Source organism: Ambystoma mexicanum, chromosome 2p (assembly GCF_040938575.1).
Source record: "Ambystoma mexicanum isolate Mex_15411 chromosome 2p, UKY_AmexF1_1, whole genome shotgun sequence".
NCBI classification, from domain to species: domain Eukaryota; kingdom Metazoa; phylum Chordata; class Amphibia; order Caudata; family Ambystomatidae; genus Ambystoma; species Ambystoma mexicanum.
The window spans coordinates 721,585,037-721,604,316 of NC_090923.1; the positions used below are offsets into that span (position 1 = coordinate 721,585,037).

The window sequence follows — 19,280 nt, forward strand, 5'->3', positions numbered from 1 at the left end:
ATTCTCTGGTGGTCGGGTAGGGTCCCGTCCCTTCTATGGTGGTCAGTGGGTTTAAATCTGCCACTGACATGAGGTAGATGGTGCTGGAGGGATGACCGACACTGGCTAGGCACAAAAACTGCTTCAGTCCCACTGGTCCAACTGAAAACTGCTTGAGCATCTCTCCCGCCCCATCCTGCTTCACCTCTGGGCTTCATCGGCTCTTCAGGCTTCTCTCTTTGTTGGGATACGCAACATGCCATCTCCCTGCACAGCTCTGCTTTCTTCCTTACCTCGGTCGTGAGCTTGGGTCTGCACTAAAAGACCCAACAGAGAATTGCCACAGCTGCTCACCTGCATTCTTCAAGTCCTTCTCCAGCTGGACCGCTAGCAGGATTTGATTCTCCCGCAAGGGAGACTACCTGTTCCTGTGTCCTCACACGGCTGCGCTTGACTCTGTGGCCGGGCTTGCCTCCACTAATTGTCCTTTGTTGCTCTTTATACCTTGTATCCAGTTCTTCCGATGCGGTTTACAAGAGTCCTATAACTCTGTTGATGATAGATCTACCTGCCCCGGTGGGGCCACCTCGTACCAGAATAAATACAGCCAATTATATTTATGTCTCCCGTGTTCTTCCTTGTCCTAGTACTTTTGATGTTATGTTCTAGCTCACAGTAATGAATATGTTTACCTTCAATATAGTGGCTCTGAACATTGTTATGTTATGTTATGTTATTGTGCTTATGCCGCGCCAAAGCCCGTAGGCATCCAGGCGCCGAGAGAACAGAATATAGTGAGCAAAAAGATTACCACGGAGGTTTGCACTAACACTGATTAAAAAGGTACGTTTTAAATTGTTTTCGGAAGGCAAGAAGATCTTCAGTCTTACGCAGGGATGCAGGCAGTGCATTCCATGCCTTAGCTTCCTGAGTGTGGAAAGCCCTTCCAGAACCTCGGGAGCGTTTCACCCGGTGCTGTACCAAAAAATAGCCTTCAGCCGACCTAAGATTCCTTTTAGGCTGGTAGATACCAATGATATCCTTTAGGTAAGCAGGAGCATTTCCACAGATGCATTTATGACATATTGTCATCAGTTTAAATTGAATTCTGCTTTCCACGGGAAGCCAGTGCAGTTTTTTTCTGGCCGCAGTAGTGGGTTCAGAACGCCTCATTTGAAAAATGATGCGGATAGCTTTATTTTGGATTTTTTGTAGATCTTGAATTTGGGCTTTACCTGCACCGCCTAGAAGGGCATTACAGTAGTCTACCCGTGGTAAGATGACAGCTCTCACGAGTTTAATACGGTTTTCAACCGAGACTAGTGGTGCGACCTGCCTGAGCACTTTAAGATGACAGTTGGTGCTAGTGCTAATTGCTGCAACATGGGCTTCACAGTCTAAACTGGTTTCCATGAAAGTGCCCAAGGTTTTAACTTTCTGTACAACGTTAATAAAACTGCAGTCAATCCTGAAGCCGGTATACTCCTGGCCCAACTTGATTTGTGCCCGACGTGGGCCAAAAATCATCAGCTCGGTTTTTGTGGCATTCAGGCACAGCCAATTGGTGGACATCCACTGTTTTATCAGTTGATAAACCGCATTTACTGTGAATTGATCCGTATCATAATCGCCGGTGATGTTGAGGACCAACTGGAAGTCGTCAGCATAGTTACAGAAGAAGGTCTGAAAAAGATCTAATTCGTAGCAGAGTGGATAAATGTAAATATTGAATAACAATGGGGAAAGGCATGCCCCCTGGGGCACTCCACATGTTATAATTTGTGGCCCAGAGGCACTGTTCCCCCAGTGCACCTGTGACCGACGACCCTCCAAAAAGGCTCTCAGCTAAACTATAGCATGATCGGAGAGGCCCTCAACAGTCTGCATTCTTTCAAGTAAAATTTTATGAACTAGCAAGTCAAAGGCTGCTGATAAATCCAACAACATCAGCAGCCCTGACTTGCTATCTTCCAGCCTGGAGAGCATATAGGTATGTAGGTCCAGAAGAGCACTCTCTGTGCCAGGGTAACTTCTGAAACCCGACTGCTTGGCATGCAGAATGCCTGCCGTCTGAACATGGACCTGAAGCTGGATAGTTGCTATCTTATCTATAATCTTAAGGAATAACAAGGTGTTGGTGATTTGTCTAAGGTGTGCCGCATCAGTGGGATTAAGGCCCATTTTTTTTAGTAGCGGTGAAACTGCAACGTTCTTTATAGATTGGGGAATGACACCTGTTCGAAAGGAAGCATTGGCAAATCTACAAAGAAAAGGCGCAAAGAGTTCCTTATGTTCCAAAATAAGTTTGGATGGAAGCAGTTCGCCCTGACAATTGGTGGGATGCATAGACTTGAGAATTTTCAAGATGTCAGCAGTAGTAGATACTTGGAAGGTAAAACCTGCTACAGAATCTGGTAGAGTATCACTACTTGGTAAGACAGTTGACTGAGTTTGTAGCGTCTTTATACAAGTATGATGTATCTCCAAGGGTACTGAGATAGGTGTTAGTATCGGCAACTGTGCTACTAGTGCTTCTAATTTAATTTTATCTTGGGCTTTTGTTAGTTTATCTGAGAAGGCCTTCTGTACCCGATCGCAATCATCATCTGTCGGTTTTATAGGGAGACAACAAGCAGTAGGTTTCTCCCAAGATCTAAAAAGGCGAAAAAGTTCCTTGGTCTCATCTCCAGCTGAACTAATTTGATTGTTGTGAAAGGTTTTCTTGGCCTCAACAATTTCTGCTTTATACTGTTTCTCTTTGCATTGGGGCGGGTTAGGGAATGTCAGTGAGTGACAACATTCAGTAGGCTGTACCCCAGGTGATCGTCCTTGTCCCCACAGGTGTTGTCCCTCCCCATGAGGTTCTCCCACATTAAACCACCCCTAAGGGGACAATTGGGTAGCAGCCACACCTCCCTAGCCTGATGGCAAAGGGCTACCCATGGAGAGCAATGATGACACCTTGTGAATCGTCAAAAGTGCCAAAGGTTGCAGACCCCTGCTCTATAGTTTGCCCCTTTAGTCAACATTTATGTAGATTTTTCAAGTCTGGAACACCCTTTTCATTTTTAGAGACAATTCTACTAGTCTTAGCAGTTTACATCAATTCACGAGAACTTACTCAGATCAGAGATCCTTAGGGAGACCAGTGTCACTCTCAGATAGGAAACTTGAATGCACTATAGTTTGTCCCACTCAGTCGCCTCTTGGATTAGATTATTCCAAGTCAGAAACACCCTTTTCTTTTTTAGATAAAGCCCAAGCAACCATACATGTTTTTCCATTCCCTTCCCATCTATGTGCCAAGAAGCGTGGCTGATGCTACATTTTATTTAGATCAGAGATGCAGAGGGACACCTGTATCCCAATTATACAGGAAACCCGAATGCACTATAGGAGGTCCCCTGCTTTCAGATTTGGCTAAAACAAGACAGGAACAACCTTTTCATAAGTATATGTACCTCTAGGACCCATGGGCATGTAACCCATTGCCACACTGACAACTCTAATAAACAAAATGTAAAACATATTTGCTGTATCAGGTGTTCTCTTGCTCCGCCATGTCAATCTGCATAACTCCAATGTACACTAAGGTTAACAATACCAGAGTGTGACATTGCCAGTTTCCAGAATAGGTATGTTCCCAGTTTGTCAAACCTGGTATGTTATCAGTTTCACAAAACAAATATACTTACAGTTTGACAACTCCCAGAATATTCCATGTTTGCTCACTCTCAGCGTATTTCCATATTTGACATTCCCACTATGCAAACTGTTTGCCAAATATAAAATAAATTTAGCAAACCCATTGTACTGGCCATAGGAGGAAACTAGAACACTACCAGTGAGACAATTCCACTACACTCCCAGTTTGCCACTGCAGCACACTCCCATGTTGCGCAATCCCATTATATTCCAAGATTGTCAATCCCAGTTTAATGGCAGTTTTTACAACCCTCGCACGTTTGCACTTTGACAGCCAAGCATATTACAAGTTTACAAAGGCCAGTGTATTATGTGGTTGCTAATATGGTATATTGCCAGGTTTTACAACTTTAGTATATTATAGGTTTGACATTTCCAGTAAATTCCAACACTGACAAATTCCTCTATATAATCTAGTATACATTCAGTATGACAACCTGGGCATACACCCACTTTGCAAGACCCCACCATACACCCAGCTATACAATCCAAGTATACTGCTGCTACTTTACACAATACACGTATACTTCAAGTCAATGGTCGAAGTGAGCGGGAGCGGTGCTCCTCTACTTTTTTAAATTACCTTTTACAGCTCCTATTCTTTTATTTGAAAAAGAAACTGTTCCGGAATGGTTTCGTTTTAAATAAAAGTGTAGGAAGAAGTTGAAACTTGCCTTTTCAGTGCACTGCACTGAACGTTCCCTTAAACAGCAGGTGCAAGTGTTTGGTGGTGTGTATTGTGTGTGGGGGGGAACGTGATGATGTGGTTTGTGGGGAGTGGGTGCAGGCCAGCAGGGAACATAGTTCCACTACTTCTTTTCATACACTTCGACCACTGCTTCAAGTATACCAATGAAAGTACAGAGTTTGCACAATCGAATTATATTACCAATTTCACAATGTCAGTAATCTCCATTTTAAAACATTCGAATATATATTTAATTTAACATCCCTCTGTAATCAACTGTGCACAATTGCAGTACTTTTACATTTTTCAGAATCACAGTATATTTCCATTTGCACAATCACATTATACTCAGCATTTTACAATCAAAGTCGCAGTCTCCTAGTATATTGTTACACAATTCCAGTGTACTCCCAGTTTAGAATACATAGTATATTTTCGGTCTGCACAATGGCATTATACTCCCCGATTGACAATTGGAAAAATCTGCCTGTTTGACAGTTTCAGGAAAGTTAGTGGTCCAGCTTAATTGATCATCCCAATTCATTCTCATTTTGTCTAACCACAATGTATTCCCATTTTCACACTCTAAGTCTATTTGCAGTTTGTACAATCACAATAGACATGTATTTTGAACAAACGCAGTATACTTCAAATGTTAGGAATATCTCTATATTCCAACTTTGACAATGGCAGTGTGCTTCCCTACTTTATGTTTTCAGTTTGGCACTCCCACTTTGCATAATGCATGTCTACTCCATTTATACAATCTCAGCATATTTTCAGTTTGCATAACACTAGTTATTAGTTCGACGACCCTGGCGTTCTCCCAGTTTCATAACCACATTCCACTCCATTTGTGCATTCATATATTCCTAGTTTCCAGATTTCCAGTCTGTGTGTGAAATTTAATGTTAAATGGCAAAGGAAAAAAATCATAGGGCCTCATTAGGACCCTGGCGGAATGGGTTTAACGGCTCCGATAAAGGTGCCGGAGCCGTTAAACCGATTCCCCCTCTTACGAGGTTCCCTCGCGGGACCTGCTCTGGACGTCTGGTCAGACCAGATGTCCTTTGCGGGTCCCGCAAGGGGATCAGGGAGCTAAAAACGGGCCCGTTATTATTGGGCCCGTTGTTAGCTCCCTCCCCATTCCCATTGAGCCATATGGGGACTGGAATGGGAATGGGGATGGGTAAATTGAATGAGGAATGACTGGGTCCTCCAAGGTTGGAATGGCCCGATAATTCCTCATTCAAGGAACCCGGACCCGTATTTGGAGGCAGCCATGCCCTTATTAGGGGCATGACTGCCTCCAAACTCGTAATGAGGCCAATAGACTTATTTACAGAGTGATTGGCATGGACTTAAAATATTACTCTGCACTAAAAACAGTACACATAAAAGGAATTCTTTTGCTTACTCAGCACCATTTTTAACACAGGCTCAGAGAGGTAGTGCTATCCACGTATTTCCGAAATTAACTATTGGCATAAGAGGGTATCTGTGCTCGACACCTTTTTATGGCATTTGTGGGGGGATAAATAAACAGCATTAGCATGAGCATGGAACATTCCCTTGTTATCTATATTCTTGTCATATTAAATAGCCATTTCAGCCTGCACAACCATCTATCTGAAAGGTAACGAATAGGTTGCAGCATTAAGCATCTCTTGTGTTATAAAAATGTCTTAACCCTGTGCATCTTCAGACACTTCTATTTCTAAGCAAAGGATCATCCTCCGAAGGAGCCCTGAACTGAGGTATTTAGCTTGTCTTGTTTATTATCTGTACTATAGAAAAGGTAATGAGTAGTAGTGATATGTGCTGGTAGTATTGTAATGATTTGTAGAAATGTGTAATACATGAAAGCAGTACTGTTTAAAATATATAAATGGGAGACAAATGGCTGCCTATAAAAAAGTAAAATGTTGTTTTTGCCATGTTTTTTTACAGATGTCAGTTTCCAACCTCAAACGGAAGAAAAACTTCTCTGAGCTACTGAGTCGGTGTCGGAGATTTGAGATTGTAGACTGTTTCTCTCAGGGTGAACAACATTACAGGCAGTAGATTTTGATGATTTTATCACTTTCCATATTCAAAGAAAGCTTGGGTTCTGAGTGACCTTGACAAGTTGAATGGCCAAACAATGATTCTCGATAACTGAAGACATTTAGCTTGCAACTAACTGAATTGTGGTTCATGCTGAATGAGCAGACTTGTCCTGTAAACTACCTTTGTCTGTCTACACACTCACTCCCCAGTGCCTAATCACTCACAGATGCAGAATCACTCACCTCTTCTCAGTCAGTGCTGTCCGGCTGAAATGCAGAATAAGCTGGTGCAGAGGATCAGGCTTCTTTTCCATCTCCTCCTCTTCTTCTTCCTCCTGCTCGCCTGATTTCTACATGGGTGGAAAAAAGGGAAATTTGAGAGACTGAACTAGGGGCAGGGAAGCATAATCATACATACCAATAATTCTTTCTGATGGAAATCCCAAAACTATTACAAATGAAGGCTGCCCATGTCCTTTGGATGTTTATTGCATGGACACAACTTTGAATGGATGCTGTTCTCTGAGAAGAATGTATAACCCACTTTGCTTCAGCTCTACAGCCTTTCATAGGCACTGGACTTTCCCCATTTTCTAAACAGACGAAGACTCCTTGTTGTTAATACTTTAAAAGACTGAGCAGCTCCTGCCAAATTGATGTGGAAATCTTGACTACAAAAAGACTCCAACCTACACCAGAGACACAACTCATTTTCTTCAGAAACTTAACTCTACCACTCCTCAACATAACCAACTGATGTTTACCATAGATGTTAAGAGTCTATACACCTCTATACCACACGACCTCGGAATTGAAGCTGTTGAATGGTTGTTACTCCAATCACCAGATGTGCGTGCCCAAAAAGAATTCATCCTGACTCTGTTACAGTTTATTTCTGAAAACTCTTATTTCCAATATTGCAACCAGTTTTTCTTACAAACCTCAGGTGCCTCTATGGGTGTCACCATGGCACCTACATACGCCAACTGTTTTATGTTCAAATTCGAGATGGATCATATATTGACCAAACAAGAATGCAAGAAAGACATCCACATAGATGATATTTTTGGTGTTTGGACAGGCACAGAGCAACGATTTGATGATTTTTATGAGTATATCAACAGCATTGACCCACAAGTGCAGTTTACCAGAGAGTCATCACGTGACAAGATCACTTTTCTCGATGTACAAATAGCAATGGAGGACAACAGCTACAGTACCACCCTATTCCGGAAACCTACGTATCGCAACAACCTGTTGCACCGCCTGAGCTTCCATCAACCGAGTTTACTCAGGAATCTTCCTTTTAGCCAACTTCTACGGGTAAAGAGGATCGTTAGTGATCCTGAAGACTGCATTGCACAACAACTTGTAATGAAAGAAAAATTCCTTCAACGAGGCTGCCACCAAGAAGAATTGGACTCGGCAGTTCAAAGAGTCATAGCCCAGATCGGGATACTCTACTATCCGCTTCAAAGAAACCAGTCAGAGAGTTGAAGTCACCTGTGTACGTGTTGAAATTCTCCATCCAAAGCAACAAAATCAAGAAGACAATCAGAAAACATTGGAGTATTTTAAAAAATGACACGAGAGTACAAGATCTGTTCAACGAACCACCGGTGTTTGCTTTCCAGAGAAGTAAAAACCTCAGGGATGAACTAGTACAGACAAGATTACCCCCCAAAAAATTGATCACACACCGTACTGGCACATTCCCTGTCTACACTGTATCAATTGCAACTCCGTAGTAAAAGCGAATGTTATTTTCCATCCAGGAACAGGCAGGAAGATTTTTCTTAAGACATTTGGCACCTGCGACAGCACCAACATCATATTTGGCATTAAATGCCCCTGTGGAAAATACTATGTGGGCCAATCCACCAGAGCTGCTAAGATACGGAGGAATGAACATCGGTCCTGCATCCGGAACTCCAACCCGAACTCAGCCGTGGCCCGATATTGGGCCTCGAATAACCACAACCTTTCACAGAATAAGTTCCTGGTGCTGGAGGTTTTAACCAGAAATAACCCTCACGAAGATCTAGGCTTGCGCCTAAATCGAAGGGAAACATTTTGGATCGATAAACTCTGTAGTCTGGTCCCGAATGGTTTGAATGAAGAGATTAATTACCACTGTTACATTTGACACATCATACTTTGAAACATCACGACATCTTTGTTCATTCTATTGTCCTGTAAATGCACTTCAAGCGTGAAGTTTGTTGTTGACTCTGTTCTGTTTCCATTGCAATTGACAAAAATGTTTTCCATATCTTGTACCATCTTGGATCCTGTGTTACCTCAACAACAACCTCACTGCAAGTCCCGGACCCTGGTCTGGGACCCAAGGTGCCGCCTGTAATGGGCGACACCACCCGTGATGAGGTTGTGTTGTACTTTCAACCATTGCTGATTTTATGTGATTCCATGTACTATCTTCTTTTCTGATGCAAATTAATGCACTAGCTTGAGTTGAATTATCCCTAAATAGGAGTGCCAGTGACGCGTTTCAGGTTAATCTACATGTTTTTTGCTTCAATAATTGTTAGTTGCCTTTTTTGTAACTCGATATGTCCAGTTGTTTTCTTTCTGTTCACAACAGACCCCATTGTGGTCCCTTTAACACTCGAGTATTTTTTCCATTTCCATGTATTATCTTCAGTGATTTTCTTTAGTTTGGGCTAAATACATTTCTCATACAGAACATTATACTGGTATACCTGTAAATTATACACTTCTCTTAATTATGCAGGCTTGTACCTGCCTTACACTCCGTTGCGTGACCATCGGCCACTCAATGGCGCGAGACGGTCACGTGCAATATACATGAGCCGTAGCACTGGCAACCGCCTAACACGGCAGTCTGACATTCAGCCAGACTACTGCACGCAGGAGCTTTCACACGCTCCGTGTGCTCAGAGGTATGAGACGCGATTGCAATCTTTGCAAACTACCGTTTGGAAATCCCTGTTTGTTGCGCTGTCCCACTCACACTGGACCTTTCCCCTAACTAGATTCCATTCACAAACACGATTGTGTTTAACAATGTAGCCGCTGTATTCACGGCTCATCATTACGACCCATGCTGCTGTGGGCATTGACAACGAACGTTCTCATCCGAGCAACGCTCTCAAGGTAACCACAGTTGCTCACATATCTTTCTGTTTTTGTTATCTACTATACAATTTACTTATTGTTTCTTTCTATTTTATTTCTCGTTGAATTCTTTTGGAAACTTTACTGACTGGTATGTTGACATTGTTATTATTTTCACAAATATATGCAATTGTTAGGCTGTCATTGGTGCATCATGTTGTTTATGTGCAATTGATTAGACTTGCCCTGAAGAAGGAATTATTTCCGAAATGCTTTGGCTTTAGTCTTTATTACATATGAGTTGTGGAAAATGCTCCCTCACTAAGAAGATATTAGTGACAGCTTTGTTTTTCTTCGGATAAATTACTATTTCAAAATCAACAGACTTCCTTTTTATTTTTTACTTTGTACTTTTGATACTTGAAAAAGAACTATATTTTCGAACTTTGAAAGAATAGCAGCCCTTGTCTGGGCCCCATTGAGAGCGGCTGTGTGACCTGGTATTCCTACTCGGTCTTTAGCTTTTGTTGTATTTTTAAGTCAGGGTGTCTCCAGACTTGTCACAGCTAGCTCCTTTTGAACTACAATTTGCATTCTTCTACTTCCACATTGATTATAAGATTGGAAAAGACTCCTAATCAGTGGTGCCCACTCTCTTCTCTGTTTACAAAAAGACAACTGGCCACAATTGTTTATAAGATTGCAGTTGATCATAGTAACCTAATATTAATTCTATACTTCTTAACTGCGGCAAAACCTACTGTTACTCCCTCTACGGTGAAAGTTAAGAGCAAGACTTTAGAAGACTTTCAACCAGTATGCACCTCAGCAGCAAGTGTGATCAGCAGAGAGGAGGCACAGCTCTAATCTCATGACAACTCCACTGACCTCCCACAAATCTACACTCAACCTTTAAATAGCTACCGCTTATTTGGTGCATACGAAACCCCTGTTACCCTGAAAATGTAATCAACATCCTTGGGCAAGCTAGCGCCATAGGGGCATTCCCCTCCTTCATTACCATAGTTACCACATTCCCAGTAGTTGCTTATCAGCGCTAGTCATGCAAACCCGCTCACAACCCACTTGCTTCAAACCTGCCATCACCACTATTTCCCAATGTTCAGCTATCATCACAACCTCAATTAAGACCCACTAAATGAATATGCAACTTAAAAGCAAGAGAAATCATGCTCTGCTGTACCAGAAGTGTTCATCCTTTCGAGGATGTTTTGGCTTCACAAAAAAGGAACTAAATAAATAAAATGATTTCTGATGTGACCAGACAATGCTACTGAAGATATATTCTATCAGAAATCCTGTAAACAACCTGGCACCCTGAGTAATTGGCCATTAATACCAAATGCTAAAGAATATAGCAATCATTTGTAGAGGCACAAACTTTAGATCCCCTTTGTTAAAGGGTTTCTGATAGCTTTTGGGTACAAACATCTGGCCAATAAGAGGCTCTCATTGCTCTCCTTTGGCTACAGGATATGTCTCATTGAATTGCAACTGAGCAGATGTCCTACGGAATCCACAATTCAGTTTTGAACCCCATTATGCCAATCTCCATGCCACTTTGCCATATAACATGACGTGGGAGAGTATGACATACATTACATACTGTAATCGTATTTCTGATGCTTGCATCTGCTTCGATTCACATACTTTGCATGGGCCGACATCTAGTGTTAGGTGCAGAGTATTGCATGACTTGTTTTCGAAGTTGAAAAGGGATGTCGACTTGGCGTGTTTGTAATACTATCACTAGTGTGACATGGACTGTACCCATGGTCCTTCATGAGTCAAAGTCCCTCAGATTGTTTTGTTTTTGACATGAGGGAGCATGAAGCGCATGCGTGGAGTACAGGAAGTAAAGAAAGGTGTACGTTGTCTATGTACATTGAACTGCAAGAGGGTTGGAAGGGTGGGCACATGTGAATCTAAGCAGGTACAAACATCAGAAATATGATTACGGTATGTAATGTAGGTCTTCTGGGGCTTGTGGATCTGCACAGAATCACATGCTTTGCATAGACTAGCGAGCAGTACCTGGAGAAGGTGGCGGGTTGTTTGAAGGTACAGTGGCCAAAAGATGTCTTAACACTGCTTGTCTCACCTGGGAATCTCTTTGTGAATGTGTATCCAAACTGTACCACTGTGTGAAGGTCTGAATTGTACTCCAAGTAGCTGCTTTGAAAATAGCATCTAAAGGTACATTTGCAATGAAAGCTAGGGGACCCCCTGTGCCTCGAGTTGAGTGTGCTCTGGGTGTGAAAGATAAGGTTCTCCTGGACAGAGAATAACATATTTGGATGCATTTGACAATCAATTTTGAAATAGCTCACCCTAGAGACAGGATCCCCTTCTCTTTCGGCAGCTATGTAAACAAAGAACTGATCTGTTGCCTTATGGGTTTTGTCTTGTTTAGGTAGTACATCTCAGCTCTCCACCTCTCGCGCCTTGAAACAATTGTGTATAGGAGTATTATAAATGCCATATCATATCACCCATCTAACGTATGGAGATTTATCTCTGCTGAATTAGATGGGTTTTGGAAGAAAGCTGGAAATTCTATGGACTGGTTGACATGGAACTTAGAGATACATTAAGGAGAAAAGTGTGGATATGTTCATAAAACCACTTTGTCTTCATGAATAACCACAAACGGATCTTGAACTGAGAAAGCTTGCAGTTCACTGACTCTTCTCATTGAATGATGGCTACAAGAAATGCAGTCTTATAAGTGAGATACATAAGACTGGTTTTATGCATTGGCTCAAAGGGGGGACCCAATGAGTAAATACAACATTTGCAAATAGGAAAAAGGTATGCAGATACACATGGAAGATAAATGATGTGGTTATTCAGCGGGTGTTAAAAACCAGGTACTTGGGTTATAACATATGTGATTCGAACTCTTTGGCAATGTGGAGCAGTACTTTGAATCAGAAAGTAACTTCTCTCATATCGCAGATGAAAATCATTTATTACAAGTATGCAAAGTTTTCCTTTAAACCTATGCTTGAGTTCTATACCTTAAAAGGTGGAAGCTGTTTTGTTGTATGGTCTAGATTTATGCATTTTGGACTTGACAATGATACTCAATAGGCTGCAAGGAAAAATCTGGAAAGCTGTTTTGGGTTTACCTAAATCGTTGCCAAATTCGATAATAATACATGAACTTGGGCTGAATTCGTTGGCTTCTAAATTTTGGTGGCATAAGCTAACGAATGATGGCAAAATTATATCTCCTCCGCCTAATTTTTTGTATCAAGACTTTTGTTTAAACACCTGTTATCAATTAAACGATATGTCAAGAAGATGGAATCGCTATTACAACTGATAGCTATGGATCATAAGGAATTAAATGAACGATCAATTGTGGTCAAAAGGAAATTCGTCCAAATGGACTGGGCTAATACGATTGAGCTCAATGCGAAATATAAATCCTATAAAGATCAATATTGTATTTTTCATAAACAACTCCCAAGATTGCAATATTTGATTATTTTTCTGTGTCCAAAAGCAAGGAACTTGTACTTGAGATTTAAATTAAACCTAATCCACACTGCAGAAAGAACCAAGCATTGGTCTAAAGAGCATAATCTAAAAGAAGGATGGGGTTGTAGATTTTGCTGCAGTAATGATACGACTGAGTCTCTTAAACATCTGGGGATTTATTGTAGTCAGTTTGAAAACATCCAGAGTTTTCATATGGGTAAATTCTACAATGGTGATTTGGTATTCTCTAGAGTTGCTATGGTCACAATGTATGTGGGGAAAATCGCAGATGCTGATACTTGCACTAACACGTTTTATTGCAGTCATTGAGGAAAAACGTATTGGTCTTGGAATTTAGTGACTACCACTTGCAAGAAAGATGTAAAGCTGTGATTGTTGATTTCCTGATGATTTTAAATTGAAGATATTATCATGTCAATCTATATTAGAAGAAATATGATGATTGCGTTTTATGAGTTTCTTTTATGAGTTTTAAAGGAAAAAATATATATTTTTTTTTTGATACACTTTATTGTAGTAAATATTTGTTGAATTGAATTATGGGGGTATAATCGTTTAACCCCTTCCATAAATGCTTTAACCACAGGAACTTTCCACCATAACACCTTGGCCCTCATTACGGCCCTGGCGTTGGACCATGGTGCTATTAGCAAATAGCAGTGTCTTGTGTTGGGTTTACGTGCCTCCTTAAAGATGTCCATACATCTTTGCAGTAGGTTTAAATGTACAAACGCTATGACTTCAGGAGCCAAGCTTCCAAGTTCAGTGTTTGTGGAGATGGATGGAGTGTTATCCCTTGATGATGGGACAGCATGTTGAAAGTGCACGGTAGTTTGACTGATGTGCAAAGAGAAATGTTGACCAGGTGTGAGAACCATGGTTGACGAGTCCACAATGGTGCTATCAGGATGGGTTTGACCTGTTCCTACTGCATCTTGTGAATTATTTGGTTGGGAAGAGGTGTTGGGGGAAAGGCGTACACAAATCTCCCTGAAGAATTCATCCACAGTGTGTTCCCCTTGGACTTCGGCTGGGGAAACCGGGATGCGTAGTCTGGGCATTATGTGTTCTCTTGTGTTGCAAAGAGATCTATACCTGGTTGACCTCAGTTTGCAAAGATGTTGTCTAGGATGTCTGTGTGCAGCTGCCATTTGTGCTTCGATGGAAGTTGAACATCTCTGCTTAGTACATCTGCCAGACAGTTGTGTTCCCCTGGAACATGTTTTGACAGGAGGAATATGTTGTGTTTGAGCACCCAAAACCAGATGTTCTTGGCTATTTGGACAGACTTGGAGAGTGTGTCCCACCCTGTTTGTTGATGTAGTACATTGCTGTCATGCTGTGTGTGAGGACTAGGACTGTTTTGTTTGCTAGCTGGTATTGAAATGCTTGTACAGCTTTGAACACTGATAATAGTTCCAGAAGATTGATATGCTTGTATGACAATGCCTGCGTCCACAACCCGAGCACAGTGTGATGAAGAAAACGTGCGCCCCACCCTGATAGTGATGCCTCTGTTGTTAGACTGGCTTCTACTACGGGAGTGGTGAATTATTTTCCCTTTAAAACGTTCTCCTTTGTCCACCACTGCAGAGATTGAACAAGGGATTGCGAAAACCACCACTAGATCGTCCCATAGACGGCAACCATTGTTTCGCTAGCCACGGTTGCGTAGGACGCATGCGCAGACAAGTGTGTGGTACCATGTAAATGCATGAAGCTATCCTTCCGAGAAGGCACATTGCCTTTCATAGGGTTATCTGACGACCGGCTATATACTATGGAATCTGAAATAGCATGTTTTGTACCCTGTTGTGGCAGGGGTAAACTAGGGCGTCTTCTGTCCAAATTAGCACTCCAAGAAACTGTAGTACCTGACTTGGAAGGAGACTTGAGTTTCTCTCCTTGATTGAGACTCATAATTGGAAAAGAAGATTGATTGTTTCTTGGGTGTTCCGTTGAAATGCTTGTGGAATATCCCCTGTTATTAGCCAGTTGTCTATATAGAGGTAAACTGGAATTGACTGTCTGAGCAGGTGTGCTGCCACCACTGCAAGCACTTGGCGCTGAGGCTATGCCAAAGGGAAGTACATTGAATTGGTAGTGAGATGACCCTACCTTGAACCTTAGGTACTTTCTGTGCGCTGGCAACATTGAAATATGAAAGTATGTATCTTTCATGTTCAGTGTGCCATGTAATCCCCTTGCTTCAGAAGTGGAGTTACCTCCTGTAGTGTTGTCAGTCTGATTTTTTTTGGCTTGACATACGTGTTTGCAGGACGCAGGTCTGACACAGGACACATGCTTAAATCCTTTTTGGGCACAAGGAAGTATACTGAATAAATACGCTTGTTTACCTCTAGAAGTGGAACCAGCTCTATTGCTCCTTTTTTGTAAGAGTGTCTGAATTTCTGCTTGTAGAATGAAGTGATGCTCCTGAGACATTCTTCTTAATCTCGGCGGATGGTGGCGAGGTGTTTCCACGAACTCTATGGAATATCCTTTGGCTACTGTAGATAACACCCACTGGTCCGATGTTATGCCCTCCCATGCGTGGGTGAATTGAGTAATATGATGCCCTACTGGAAGAACATGGGAGGGAACCTGAAGGAGTGAGTCATTTGCTGGAGGGGGCAGAGGAGCCTCTAGTAGCTGCGATCCTACCCTGACATTTGCCTTGTCTAAAACCTTGTTGTTGTGAGGTTTGAAATGTGGAAGATTGTCCCTGAGATGTATACCATGAGGAGGAGCCTGTTGTATACCGAAACTGACTGGGCCTTGAGTAACCCTGGGCACGAAAGGACCGATGGGTATTGAACACCCTGCGTTGAATGTAAGGCTTGATAGAGATTTGACCTAAGCTTTTTAAAGTCTCATGTTCTTTTTTTGCTGTTTCCAATGCGTCACCCACTGCTATACCAAATAAGAGAGTCTTCTATAGGTATGTTAATAAGGGCGGCCTGTGTTTCAAGCTTAAAGCCTGAATTGCAAAGCCAGGAATGGTGTTTCAGCAAGGTGCTATAATTCTCCCTGCTTTTTCCGCAGCATCTAGGGTGTTTTTAAGGATGTTATAGGCCACCTGTTTGCCCTCTGTGACAGTTTTTAATAACTGTGACTTGAGTGGTTCATGATCTGAATCTAAGTTGTTCTGAAGTAAATCCCATTGCGCATTGTTGTAACTTGCTAGTAACGTAGTGTTGTTAGCTATACGAGTAGCGTGACCTACAGAAGTGGCTACACTTTTCCACAGGGTGTAAAGTTGTTTATACTCTTTATCAGGTGGAGCTCCAGCATTAGACAAAGGGACACCTGCCCACTTTCTTGTGGTGGTAGCTACTAAGGAATCTGGTTTGGCATGGAGCAGGTTGAAAAAATAATTCAACCCTTGGGTTAACTGCACATGTAATGGATGATGTAGTTAAAGAAGGTTAATTCTTTTTTTAATGGATTCAAGTAAAGGTATAGGGCCTCATTAAAAGGTCACTGGTAAGATTGCTGGTAATACCAGCACCAGCATTTTTTCCAGACCGGAAAAACACAAGTTTGCCGGTGCGGGCTGTGATTTACTGGCAGGCCTGATCTGCTGGTAGATCAGGCCCCTACTGGCAACTGAATGCTGGAAACACCGGTAATTCCGGCAATCCTATCCCATGGAATCCAATGGGACTACATGGAATGGGAACTTATCAGTGTCTCTGCCACCCGTAATATCCCAGTAATACTGAGATATTGGGCAGCGGAAACAGTAAGGCTGTTTTGCCGGTATCCCATTAGCGATTCTGGTGGGATGCTGGCTTAACTGTAATGAGGGCCATAGACTGGATAACCAGTGTTTTCTCACTTACAATATCGTCTAATAAGTATGTGTCCTGAACGACTCTTGAGTTTGTATTTTAAAATGACCAGCTGCCCTTGTGAGTAAATTGTTGAAGAACAGCTGGTCGTCAAGAGGAGATGTGGTACCAGGTTCATGAGTGACATCAGGAGACTGTAAAATAGTGACATAGGGCCATCTGGGTCATAGTAGGTAGGACCACTGGGTTCATCATACCATGTCCCTGGGTCATCATCCCTTTGATTAGGATCATCCCCTTGATCATCATGATAATGATCTTCAGAAAATACTACATGTTGTAACTGGTCCATTACATCAATGACGGTATGAGTAGGTGATGTGTGAGATGTGTGTGTAACCTAGGAGATTTAGGTAATGGTTCCCCTTCCTCTAAATGTAATGTCTTCTGTCTAACAGGGTTGCGCTCCATAAAGGTTACAAAGGAAGAAATCTTGTCCATAGTCTCCTCAAAACGTGCCTTAGTCCATGTCCCTGTCTTGGGAGTTTCTACAAGAGGAAACACAATAGCCACTGGGTCAACACCATGTCTCTTTTTCTTCAGAGATTGAGGTAGATGGGAGGTACCCCTAGTGTACTATGGGACAGTCTGTCAAGAGAGTGTAACTGCAACACTTTTGACTGCTGTTGACGGGAAAGTATCCCTGGGGTGTTCCCGAGATATTTCTATGTGTTTTTCCATGTGTTTTGCAAGTTTTGTTTTTTTCCGATGGCTATTTCGACAGACGTGAAATATGTTCCGTCATAAATTTATGCACAGAAATCGTCCACTGTTCTTGTGTGGTGCCATGCACTGGATGCGAGTGCGAATGCACAGTCGGCTTTTGACGCATGGAATTAGAAGATCTCGACCGATCTTCAGTTGCTGTGTGGCCTTTTTTTGACTGATCCTTCAAATATCGGCCAGGGGATGTGCATTTATTGTGCTTGTGTCGACCATGGAGTGAGTGTTGATGTGTGCCCCTGTCGGCGGGTGTTGTCCCCATAGCAGAGCGCTGGCCCTGCCTTCCAGGGCTGGATACTGACATGCAGGATTCTTCAGACTCCTTTTGGATGTCTTTGGCATCCTTTCTATGTTATATATTTGTTTAGCGGTTAGCGCCTTTATGCCCGAGGTTCCACAGTGCGCTTAACAAATGCTGTAAAGTAAAAGTAAAGTAAAGAAATGGAGCCTTAGCTGCCTTGGTCCTCATCATATGATGCAACAACCTGTGCGGGTGAACTGGATTCGGCCTACATATCGTAGGCTGCCCACTGTTTGGTGCATCTCTCCTTGGGCGTCTTGGGCCGAAGAGCTTACACGACGCACTAAGCTGTCCAGCGTGGTCACTCGGTAGACAGTGGTTACACACTCAATGCGTGTATTTTCACAAAAGGTTTTTGTTGCAAGAAGGACAACATTTAAATGGAGTCCTTACCATATTGAAATATAAATACAAAGGCAGCCAGACAAATGTAGGTAAAGGAGAAAGTGAGAAAAGGCATTCTCCAAGAGAGGTATGTAAATGTTGATTTCCCACACTCTCCCTACTGTAGGCAGCAGCAACTCATCGAGAGGTTGAAGAATCTGTTGAAGTCTTCAGTCAACGGTAGATGAAACTGCTCGTCGAACACGTGCGCCGAGGAAGCATCCGTCGAGAACGAGACAAGTATAATGATTATTTTTAATTAACAATAACAAAGTAGCAAAATCTATGAACTCTGCATAATAGTGACCGACCGCAGTGGCGGAAAAAACAGTCTGAGAGACCTCAACGCATGAAGATCATAGGGTTAGTATATGTCACATGAGGATAGTATTACAAACATGCCCAGTCGACTTCCCTTTTCAAACTTCAAAAATAAATCATGCAATACTCTGCACCTACCACTAGATGTTGGCCTATGCAAAGCATGTGATTCTAAGCAGATCCACAAGCCTTAGAAATGGACATTATTAATCAACTGAAAGCTTGTAGCTGTGAGAAACCAGAAGGTGTCATACCCACTAGTCCCCAGGGATCTGTCAAGAGGTGGCCAGGACACGGCCATCGTTATTGGATCCAGTTCCTGGGGGTGGACCAGTGCAGGAGTATCACCTGGGTGAGGGGTCTTTGGGGAGTGGGACACCGGATGGTGAGATGCGGTATCACCCTCCCTATAACATCTTTACCCCATCCTACCTATTTAGGAACTCTACCCCCGCTCCCCTTCTACAGCACAAACACTTTCTCACAGACAGGCCGCTCTGAGAGAAAACAGACTAACACCTGAGCTGTATACCTGATGTGTACCAATACAATGGTCAGGCGAGGAAATTACTGACCATCACACACACCTGACTTCCATTAAGCTTCCCCACATGGATAAAAGGCAGAACACGAGAGCACACTCTGAGCGAGGA

The 19,280-nt window shown here is 42.4% G+C and overlaps 1 protein-coding gene across 8 annotated transcripts in view; it reads right to left on the reverse strand.

The window, feature by feature from the left end:
• RYR1 (ryanodine receptor 1) overlaps positions 1 to 19,280 on the reverse strand; it is a 946,449-nt gene that overhangs the window by 265,254 nt on the left and 661,915 nt on the right. For all 8 annotated transcript variants that reach the window (XM_069644325.1, XM_069644324.1, XM_069644319.1 and 5 more), the window contains one exon: positions 6,664 to 6,770. In XM_069644325.1, the coding sequence (XP_069500426.1) occupies positions 6,664 to 6,770 (107 nt within the window). The remainder of the gene's footprint in view (positions 1 to 6,663; positions 6,771 to 19,280) is intronic.